Source organism: Sinocyclocheilus rhinocerous, unplaced genomic scaffold (assembly GCF_001515625.1).
Source record: "Sinocyclocheilus rhinocerous isolate Xijiao unplaced genomic scaffold, SAMN03320098_v1.1 scaffold4155, whole genome shotgun sequence".
NCBI lineage: Eukaryota > Metazoa > Chordata > Actinopteri > Cypriniformes > Cyprinidae > Sinocyclocheilus > Sinocyclocheilus rhinocerous.
Window position 1 is genome coordinate 112,783 of NW_015639693.1, and position 11,862 is coordinate 124,644.

At 36.9% G+C, this 11,862-nt stretch overlaps 1 protein-coding gene across 1 annotated transcript; it reads left to right on the forward strand.

Moving 5' to 3' along the window:
• Nucleotides 1-6,853: 6,853 nt before the first annotated feature.
• Nucleotides 6,854-11,507, forward strand: LOC107751544 (uncharacterized). The gene is made up of 5 exons (XM_016567284.1): nucleotides 6,854-7,161; nucleotides 7,264-7,858; nucleotides 8,812-9,135; nucleotides 10,131-10,481; nucleotides 10,746-11,507. The coding sequence occupies exons 2-5, from the start codon at nucleotides 7,558-7,560 to the stop codon at nucleotides 10,877-10,879; spliced, it is 1,110 nt and encodes a 369-aa protein (XP_016422770.1). The 5' UTR covers nucleotides 6,854-7,161; nucleotides 7,264-7,557; the 3' UTR covers nucleotides 10,880-11,507.
• Nucleotides 11,508-11,862: the final 355 nt, after the last annotated feature.

Here is an 11,862-nt window from a genome sequence, read left to right on the forward strand (position 1 = left end):
GTCCTCTTTTGGAAGGCCAAACAAAGTAGTTTCGCTTTCACAACGAAACACAGCGTCACACATGGCGGGCTAGAGTGAGGAACAGTCGGCGGACTTGAGAACGGCGCGGCCGGCAGATTCGACGAAGGAGCGGCCGGAGGGCTTGCGGCAACCACATGTGACGACCCCGGGCTGGACTCCGCTTCGCTAAACTAAATTACCACTTGGGGGCGCTCCACAGTTTGATAAACACTTGCCCCAAATACACAAACATTTTTTTGTCAGTCATAAAATAAAACAATTCATAAAAATTAATTTATCAATGATTTATTGATAGCAATGTGTGGACATTAAAAATAAACAAAATATATAGGTACTGTTATGATGAGATACTTCTCATTTACACAAAATATAACCATGATTTTCAGTTTGGAGGTCCTGCTTACCTCTGTTCACTTTATGTTTGTGTTTAACTGCAATAAAGTTTAGTTTAGTTTAGTCTGAACAGAGAGCATGTTTGTTTGTGTTTGATAGTTTACCTTACCTGCTAAACACACAGAGACAGAGCATGTGCACGTTCAATTGATGTTATTTTAATGGAGATAAACATGGCATGTCATGGTGTGAGAAACTCTTGAGAAGGTCATCAGAAACCAGACATTACTCCTTAAATCCTGGAAAAGCAAAAAGCTGGAACTGCATGTCAAAACCCCATATATGCAATTATTACGAGTAATGATGCGGAGAAAAAACCTTCTATGCCAGCTTACTTATAGATCCCAAGAAGAGAGAAAAATATACTATGTTTCAACATTTCATTCACATGATCCATACCATTGAATGTCAATCAGGGAAATGTGGTGAACTTTTAAAATCTTCTTCCAGGGGATTCATGCGATTGTCACCAAATTTGGTCAACCTCATGCCAATATATCGAAGGTACTAAATTGCGAACAGAGTTTCACTATCTTGAACGGTTTTGTCATGTCAAGGCAATACATTTATAGTGAAAAAGTAAAACACGAAGTGTCAGATTTCTTCTGCACACATTGTTTGATTTAGATCAAAGTTGAACTGCATGTTTGGCCCTGGGGCTGATCACATGATTCACATTCTTAGTTGCATTTATAACCAATTTTGAAAATAGCCCTCTTATGTTTTCCCGGTTAAATGCAAATGCCCACAGTGCTTTGTTTTCCTTGAGCCTCCATGTGCCTATGTGTCATGAATCCGGTCCATGAACTTCCGTCTGCTTACCATCAGAGGTCACCCTTTCCATTACATTGACTCTCGCACTACACCTACTGTTGCTTATCATCCCGGACTACATATCCCATCATTCATTGCACTGATTGCACTCAGCACGGATTGCACACAGCTGTTTTCACTGATTGCACACAGCTGTTTCATGCCACTGTTCCCTGCCTGTGTTTCTGACCTCCTCTGCTTTAAATAAAGCTTGCTTATGGATCCGCACGTCTCACGTCTTGTCAGCCCCGTAACACTATGTTTGCAACTACTGTAGCTTTGTTATTATTATTATTAATTAATCATTAACTACATAAAAAAAATTTTAATTATATCAAAAGGATAAAAAAAAAAAAAAATATATATATATATATACAGAATCTGATTTGTTAGCCATAAGAGACTAATAGTCTTCACTATTGTATATTACGTTAATAATTTATCTTCCATTCTCTAAATTTTAGTTTGTGGATATTTATCTCCAATTTGGTGTTGTTGAGATCCAAGACAATCAAGCAGATGAGTTTAAGGGTAGTAGAGAAGTTTTATTTGAAGATTAGAGACAGGTGGAGAACATCTTCATCTTTCTTATCCTCATCTGTTTTTGCACATCCACTACTCCCAGTTTTTTTTAAATGCCCAACAAGTGTTAACAGAGTGATTAAAATGTTGCTAGACTAGCTGAATCATGCACATGATTTGCACAATTGCACACAGAGACGTGCATGAAGAAGTGAAGACCTCAGAGAGATTCTGAAGAATTTATCATTAAAGGTAAATTAAAGAAAAAAATGTAAATGTATTTTAACATTATGCTTAATGAATGTAAAAACAGACTGGTGCACCATGATATGAGAGACAGTATTCTCGATCCTACAGAGTCCCATAATGACAGAGGTCAATTTAACTTCAGGTGGACTCTGTTCAAAAGAGGAGAAAAAAACCTGATATTGCTCAAATATAATTAGAGATTGTAATATAGCTTTTTAAAGCACAACAAACAATGCAATGTTATAAATCTATTGCCACTGTGTTCATGTTCACAGTTGTGCTTCACTGGTTGACTTTGGACTGCATCAAGCAGTGATTGCCAAATTTACAGCACATGTGAAAAAAATAGTTAAAAGCCACTGCACTTTTTTGACAGAAAAGAAGAAGTGAACAAATGATTATCAAACTATTATGAAGCTCTGTGGGGCTCTCTTTAGCCTCTATTTAGCCTCATAATGTACAGGCGATTCTCGATCACACTCCAAAACAATGTAACGAGTGGACTTCTTCCCTCTATATTGGCAATTTGGGTGTCTCTGCCCACTTTGTAATTTACAGGTGACCACAGGAAAAGGCTGGTTGCTCTTAAACAGATTATTGCCCTGTGGAGTTCCTCCATTTCTTCCACAAACTACTTTAATATCATTCTTATTTGCTTGTATGAAAGTGTTGACTTTTTTGCAGCTATTTGCAGTTCCAGAGGCAGTGATGTCTCTCTTTCTGATTTCACTGTCACAAGCATGCGCATTCACATGAGGACCCAAATGTTGATTGAGGAACTTTTGATAACGGGGCTTTATACCATCTGGTTGACCATAAGCAGTGAAAGAAGCAGCCAAGAGCAGCAGCAGAATCACAGCAGACGGATGAACCTTCATGATCTGGTGAACAACACAAACATCAACACAACTTCTACTGACGTTTGACTTACTAAAGCAGTTTGTTTTTACTTTCATATATCGTATTTACTTCACAGCTGTGCAACTTTCTGTTAAAGTGTTTTTGTTTGTACATGTTTTTTCCATCTGCTCCAAGACAGATTTCTTGTATATCTTATACTTGCTAAGTAAAGCTATAAAGTTCTTAACTTGTTGTTCTGGGTAAATGAATATGTTGTTCTAACAGTTGTCTTCTTTTGCCTGGAGGCTTTGCAGTAAGTTGTTCAGATAGTCTTGATGCTAGCAGTCATCAAGTGTGGTGTAGAGCAGTCGCAGCTCAGGATCCCCGGAGAATCAAACTGATACAGAGAGCCAGTGTGCTGCCATAACACTCTCAACTTTATTAAGGAAGATGGATCATATTTATATTTATACAGCAACATATAGGATGCCCTGGGCATCCAATCAAAGTACTCAGAGGTCAAGCAATACCCTATATGGATGTTACAGTTTTTCTCGATTGCTAAAACACTATAACCAGGCTTTTGAACTAAAATTTCAAAACCATAACGCGAGAGGAGGCAGAGGAGGGAGAGGAGGAATAGGAGGAAGAGGAATAGGATGAGGAGGAGGGATAGGAGGAAGAGGAGGAGGAGGGAGAGGAAGAGGACGTGGTGAAGGAGGAGGAAATACAATGTTGTAGTGTGTGCGTTTTTGAAAGCTTGTGTGTGATGTCTGAGGGAAAAGTTCGGTTCCCTTTCATGGGAACTTCGAACTGCGTCCTCTAGGGGTCGCTATGGGGAACGCCTCAATCGAGAAAAACTGTAAGACGTATAACAAGTAAGATGTGCAAGCGAGCATCTCTCTCTCTCTGTGTGTGTGTGTGTGTGTGTGTGTGTGTGTGTGCGCGTTTTTGTGACAAATGAGGACATAAATTTGTATAATGACAAAGGTATGACATAGGTATTACAAGGAGAAGGTGACTTTTCAGGACATTACCCCATGTCCCCACTTTTCAAAACGCATATAAATCACACAGAATGGAGTGTATTGAAAATCTGAAATAGCACAAAGTTTCCTGTAAGGGGTAGGGTTGGTGTAGGGTAATAGCATATACAGTTTGTACAGTATAAAAACCATTATGCCTATGGGATGTCCCCACTTTTCACAAAAACAAATCTGTGTGTGTGTGTGTGTGTGCGCGCGCACTTAGTCCTCATTTTCGTGTGGGTATACATTGCCCAAGGTCTACTTCTTGTTTTGTCTGTAGGTATGTCTGTGATGTGCACATACCTGCAGGAAATTACCCAAGGGATGTCTTACACAAGAATAATCAAAAGTGAAGGGCAAGAAAAAATAAATATTAACAATGGCCACTTTAAATCATTTATGATTTAGTGCTTCACTTTTGATGGAAATCGTTAAGGCTGTTTTTAAAGGAACAGTACCTTTCAAATAATGGCAATACAAAATCTCCAATTCATAGTTTAATACTGTGGTCTATAATGAACAGCAAAGCTTGTCTTAATCATTCCTTCCAAATACTGCAATACACATGGCCCACATGATTAGCAGAATTATCAACACAGATATAACAGCATATTGAATTACGTGGCCCAATTAGAAAACCATTGTCTCATGTCTTTACCCCAATCCTATGCCTTTGGTGGGTCCACAATAATGTCTCACATGTGATTGATCAAGTCTGAGATATTGTTGTACTAGTCTGGAATCAAGAAACAGCAAAAAAGATTGATCATTTTACATTTCCAGTAGCTGTCAAAAGGTCTGTTTTCATTCTGCTCTGAATTGCCGCACTTGCTTTCACCTCATCATTTATAAAAATAGGCCTAATGGAATAAGTTAGGCTACTCTTACATCAAAGCGAGTCCGTTGATCTTTTGCCAAGCAGCCATTGACCCTCCAAACGGAAACATGCAATGTTTTCTGTCTCAGTCTTGCTTTCAAAACTTTAACCAAGTGCTTTATGCTTTAGAAGCATGATCTGAATGAGATACAGCATGAACTAACACTAATTTGCAAGGGCACATCATTTAATGTTGAAGAAAAGAATCGAATGCCAACTAATGCATATAAAAACAGCTTTACAGCACTTTCTTGAAGCCCTTAATACTAATAATGTCCACCAGAGGGAGCCACATGATAACAATTCATTTTAGAATGTAAGAATATAAAGCATATGAAACGCTGGACGCATATGGACGCTAAACTATATCCTTTAGTGGTTTCACCGTGCACGCTATGTAATAAACCTAATACAATATAAATACGATCAGTAGCGGAGTGGTATGGTAAATATAGCATCTCTTATATATATATATATATAAAAAAATATATATATATATATATATATATATATATATATATACATACAAGCACATATATAATTATATGCTATGTTTTGGCTTTTATTTTCATCCAACATCATCCAGGGGCGCTGTCGATTGCAAGTGACGTCACTGACTGAGAAGCCACGCCCTCCTGAATATCAGTCATTTTTAAAATCGAAAGCAAAACAATCAAGTTGTGTTTTCTTGTTTTTGACACAAGCTTCTGTTATTTGACGTCGAAAGAACTCGTGAACTTTCTCTTTCATTCTTGGTTCGGACGCCTTGGCTTACGTTATATGTAGACCAAAATGGGGGGCACAAAATCGGCTCGCATTTTTCAACGGAAAAACTGTTTAAAATGAAGGGCTTTGTTTTGCTCATATTGTGTCTATGTTTCGTTCCTGGTAAGTCGTTTAAATATATATTTCCGTAAACGATAATAGCTAAGCTGGCTTAGTTTCATTTTGTGTCATGTCTAATTGAAGCTGCGCAGTCCGTAACTTTTTTTTGTGTTCATAACTTACAAAATTTATATAATAATTGAGTACATCATGAAACCATTTTCCAAACCGTATTTTTGGCTTATCCTGAATCGCTACGGTACACCTATGATAAGTGTTTATATTCGGACTATTTTAGACTGGTTCGGGTAGGTACCGCTGCGGAGTAGCCCAGGACAGAAGAGAAGTAGCTCCGGCTACAATGTTCTTCCGCAAGACGCGTGCAGTTCTGTTTATTAACCGCTAGAGCGCCAAAAGTTACAGACTGCAGCTTTAACTAGACATACATGTATTATTGCTGTCTGAAGTAACTGATGTCTGACATGGCTAGTGTTATAGTTATGATGACTCACGATTGTTAGGCCTATGAGTCATTATGTGGGATCATTCATGAGAAACCTGTATCTCAACTGTAATTAAATCATGTTTTTACAGTCATTTTACCATTTAATATAGACATTGCCCTACCCTGCTCATGGTATTACTTTTTATTTTTAAATTAATTTTTGCAGGTCTTAAAAAAGATCTTTAAAAGTCTTAAATTTGCACACCCCTGTTGAAAAAACCAGCATATGCTGGTTAGGTATGTTTTGACGCTGGGATGCTGGTTTAAGCTGGTCCTTTGCTGGTTTATGCTGGTCATGTGCTGGCAAAGGACCAGCATAAACCAGCAAAGGACCAGCATAAACCAGCATCCCAGCGTCAAAACATACCTAACCAGCATATGCTGGTTTTTCAACAAGGACTGCCAGCATCTAGAATGATTTTGATCTGCATTTTAGTGTTCATAACAGCGGGCTCTCTGAACTTGTTATATTTTACAGTTTGTCAATTGATATAAGATGTTGTAGGCTTTGCATACACGTGCACCCCTCAAAAGCCTGAAACCACAGAGCCCCCCACATGACAAATCCCAATTTAACCCCTGCTGATGAGTGAATGTGTAAATCTATGATGTTCTTCTGCTGTTTGTTTGCATGTACTACATTATGAATCTAGACATATTTCTCTACCTTTAATCATTATTATCTTTAGAAAAAAAAGTACAGCACTGTCCTTTTAAATATTCTTATCTCTCACTTCCAGCAGTGATTTATAATTATTTGTTCATTTCTTTTTCAGGTAATGATGATGATGATGTTAAAGATGAAGTGTCAGTGAAGAAGTGGGATTCAGTCACTCTACACACTGGTGTTAAAACAAATCAGCAAGACAGAATGACATGGTATTTTAATGACACTCGCATCGCTCAAATCACTGGAGATCTCAGTAAGATCTGTACAGATGAACAGTGTAAAGAGAGATTCAGAGACAGACTGAAGCTGGACAGTCAGACAGGTGATCTCACCATCACAAACACCAGAACAACAGACTCTGGAGTTTTCCAACTTCACGCAATCAGCAGAAGAATCATTCAAAAGGTCTTCAATGTTGGTGAGTCAAGTAACATTTTAAAGCATGTTAAATATGCCTAAATCACATACATTTTTGTTATTATTATTATTATTATTATTCATTGTTTTTTGTTATTTTTAGGGGTCCAAGCACCAAAATTGCTGGAACTCTATTGCGTTTGTTCTAAAGTTCCTTTTTTTTTTTTTTTTGGTCTTTATTATTTCTCTGCTCTAAAAGTGTGTGGGCATCAGAGACTGTAAATCGCAGAGACCCCAAACTTGGCAAGAGGGTCCCAAGTGTGCACCGCTACTCATTCGCACATCTGTTTTTGGACTGTAGTTGTTTAGTTTCCAAAAAAGTTCCTGCAGTCAGCTGTTGGTTTTTGTTTCAGACGTGTCTGGTGCAGAAACAGATAAAACAAATACCAAGTCAGCGATGGAGGGAGAATCTGTCAGTTTAAATCCTGGTCTAATAAAAAATCCAAATGATTCGATGACATGGTTTTTTAATGACGATCCCATCGCCGAAATCACTGGAGATCAGAGTGAGATCTGTACAGATGAACAATGTGATGGGAGATTCAGAGACAGACTGAAGCTGGACAATCAGACTGGATCTCTGACCATCATGAACATCACAACCACAGACGCTGGACTTTATAAACTACAGAACAACAGCCACATCCACCCTCACCACAGCATCATCAATATTAGAAGATTCAGCATTACTGTTATTGGTGAGTGTAATTTAGTCAGTTGCTCAGTGCATTTGCGGCTGCGGTTTACAAGATGTTGTTGAAATGCTTTTGTCTCATGTTCAACCACTATAAAACATCTCTGAAAAAGAAGCACATTTTCAAATAGACTTTATCCTTATTAACAAGCTGCTACATTCTCGCCTTAAAAACTCTTAAAACTACATTCGGTGACACAACAACAGTAGTAGTTCTAAAATGACAGTGGGTTTGGGCGTCCACCTTGACACTCGCTGTGAGAAATACTGAAGCAGAATGATACAAATGGTGAAACGGTTCCTGTGGAGATATTGTGTCAATATCTCATGCGTGGAAAGACCTCTCAGCCAATCAGATTCGAGGACCAGAAATAACTGTTGTATATGTAATGTAATATAATAGAATATAACATACTTTGAAATTAGATTGAGATAATCTATCACCTTTACAAGCATGTCAAAGTGATACAATTTGTATACATGAACAAACACGCTTATAATAAATGTCATGTTAATAACATGAATGGTGCTTGACTATTATTTCTTAATTATTCTTAAATCAACGTGAAAGTCAAAGTGCTGAGGAATTAATTTCTGTTTTATTTTTTCATTGAGAATCACAACATATCATGTGTTTCTGCTGATTTATTAATAAAATGGCCAATCAAAGGTGAAGTATGAAAAAGTCTGAAAGTATAAAATCCCCTGAAAGTGCTCAATAAATAAAGTGCAGGTACAATGTAAATAAGAGGTTGATTGCAATGTTGACATCTTCAGTGATTATGAAGTTTTTGCAGGCAATAATGATTGAAATGGGTATCAGGTGTAGCCAAGCTTTAAGGCATATGGTTTCACTGCCAAAAAGCAGAAAGAGTGAAAGGCTCTCAACTTTTTAACAAGAATGTCCCTTTTTGTTGTTTGTTGTTGAAATTAATTAACAATTTATTTCTTCTTCAGGTGCATCTGGTGTTGAGACAGATGGAGTGTCAGTGTCAATGAAGGAGGGAGATTCAGTCACTCTACACACTGATGTTGAAATTAACCATCAGGACACAATGAAATGGTATTTGAATAACTTTCGTATCGCTCAAATCATTGGAAATCAGAGTAAGATCTGTACAGATAAACAGTGTAAAAAGAGATTTAGAGACAGACTGAAGCTGGATCATCAGACTGGATCTCTGACCATCACAAACACCAGAACCACAGACTCTGGACTTTATAAACTACTGATAAGCAGCATAAAAATAATTCAAAAGATCTTCCATATTGCTGTTTATGGTGAGTCATTTAACATTTAATAGCAGGTTAAATATGCTTGAATCATGTGTTTATTATAGTATTGACTATAGGGGAGTGCGATAATGACGAATAATGATATCTCGATATTTTCTGGAATTTTGTTGATAACGATAATTAGACAATATTTTGCAGAGTGTTATTGTGCTGGTACAATAACACGCTCAGCAAAATATTGTGGAGGTTTAGGACTGCCGTGGATAGCTGACCAAAGCTTTTGATATTTTTAATATTCTGTCAGGTGATTAGTTTGCAGGAGTTTAACTTTTAAGTTAGAAATTTACTTTCAAGTTAATTAAAATGAAGGAAAATTTAAGGAAAATATGTTTTAAATATAAATCGAAGATCGCCAGTAGGTGGCAGCAAATCACTGCACGATTGAGTCATTCATTCAACCAATTCGCTCAAACAGCTGATTGATTCAGTAACGAAACACGGTTCATCAAATCAACATCACATTTACAGTCATGCTGATACTTGGAGAAAAAATGTCGCTCTTTGTGTTATATTAACTATATCAGAATCAGATGATATAAATATAAAAGGGGACATTTTTGTCCCGTTATCTTGAATTTTGGTTGAATTTTACATGTATTTTAATAGATTAAAGCACACAGTGAAAGCGTGCACTCTCTGGGTGTGTTTTTGTTTGGTTTTTGTGATATGCTTGATAATGTCAAATCACTTATCGTTTAAACAACAACGATATACAGTATATCCCATACCCCTATTAGTGACATTCAAATCTATTATCTTTAGATGTAAACTACTTATTCTCCTGTATTTTAATTTACATGCAAACATAATTTATTCATAACATTTGCCAATAAAGTGATACAAATACAAATTCAGATTAAAAAGTGTACAAATATTGCTTTTCAGAGTGAAAAAAATCTAAATTTATCTCGTGTAATTTTAATTTATGGTATTTCTTTCATCAAAATAGAGCTACGATTAACTGTTGCTTTGTGTTCCAGATGTTCCTGCTGATGAACGAGATGAAATTAAGAGAAAGTCAGTGCAGGAAGGAACATCTGTCACTTTGGACAGTCAAGTAATAACAAACCCAAATTATTTGATGACATGGTATTTTAATGACATTCTCATCGCTGAAATCACTGGAGATCAGAGTAAGATCTGTGTAGATGGTCAGTGTGAAAAGAGATTCAGAGACAGACTGACGCTGGATCATCAGACTGGATCTCTGACCATCACAAACACCAGAACCACAGACTCTGGACTCTATAAACTAAAGATTGTCCACAGCATCCACCGTCGTCACAGCATCAGCATCATCCGCATAAAGCGATTCAGCATTACTGTCATTGGTGAGTGTTATTTCATTTCAATTTCGTGTAATAGTCAGTTGTCCTCTTAATGCTGCTGCTTCATGTTAAGCTCTCAGTGGCAATGCTGCTTTAGCAGCTGTTCTTCAAAAGAACACCAGATGGCGCCATTTATCAGTTAAATCAATATCATACAGCAGATGACCAAAGTAGAAGGATGTAAGCTAAATATTAGAAAAAGAAAGCAGTAACCTTGATTATCAGATCATCTCTTGTAATAATGACTGTCTGTCTTTATCATTACAGATTCAAGTCTGCCTTTAGGAGTTATAGCAGGTGCAATATGTGCTGCTGTTGTTCTGCTTGTGGTTGTAATTGTAATTTGTGTAAAGTGCTGCTGCTGGTGCTGCAGTAGGGGCCATAAGAACAATGTAATATAACAATGATGTATTGTAACATATACTGTGTAAAATTACTGTCTGAATTAACAGTGGTGTGAATTCATTTTTGTATCAGCAGGATGTTATGTCCCCGCTTTAGTGTCATGGTGTAACATAAACGTACACATAAAGAATTATCATCACTGTGTGATGGAGATGATTCACCTTCACCAGTGTTTCCGTGGGTCCTTAACATTTTTTTAATTGTTGTATCTAACTTAAGGGCATAGAAATCTTAAATGGTACAATAATGTTTTCAAGGGAATGTTTTTACTTTCACTTTCACTTTCAGAAAAATCTTAATTACAATTTCAAGAGGTTTTAAATTTGAGGAACAGGAACCGTGATATGGCTTAATGTGAGTAAACTTTAAAAGGATATGATTTCTTTGAAATCTGCAATATTTATTCCAAGTCGAAACGCAGCGCATTTATGTGAATGTATCTCTAAGGGGAATTGACTGTCTTCAGAAAAGTATTGATAGCATTTATATTTTATCTTATATCTATAATGCCTAGTAGCGTTTATAAGTGCAGCGCTGCTTTTACAGCCGTTTCTGGGGAAATCACTATATTTCCGCCATTGCAAAAGTGCCACCTGCTGTCAGAGAATGAATTTGCATTTCCAATCAGCCCGTCTGCTGTTTCTGTTCAGAACAGTGTGAAAATAATTTTTACATAGTTGTATGCAGTTGTAAAGCTGCTAATGCATTATAAAAATCTGAACAATTAAGATACTAAGATATATTTATATTTTATTTTTATATAATAATTGGTATTTTTGATTCATCCCTTTTCTTAAAAAGTTGAGTTCAGCATCATTACTCCAGTCTTCAGTGTCACATGATCCTTCAGAAATCATGCTAATAAGCCGACCACTTCCAAAACTCAACCACAGACTCAGACTTTGGTATGAGTTTCCTCTCTTCTCATGGCGACGTGTATAGTCCACATGCGCTTCCTCTTTATCTTTCTTATTCTGTA

Excerpts from the sequence above, each read along its gene's own strand:
- LOC107751544 (XM_016567284.1), top strand. The coding sequence starts at position 7,558 with ATGGAGGGAGAATCTGTCAGTTTAAATCCTGGTCTAATAAAAAATCCA. Across the intron at positions 9,136-10,130 it reads CTTCCATATTGCTGTTTATG|ATGTTCCTGCTGATGAACGA; the intron begins GTGAGTCATTTA and ends TTTGTGTTCCAG. Across the intron at positions 10,482-10,745 it reads ATTCAGCATTACTGTCATTG|ATTCAAGTCTGCCTTTAGGA; the intron begins GTGAGTGTTATT and ends TTATCATTACAG.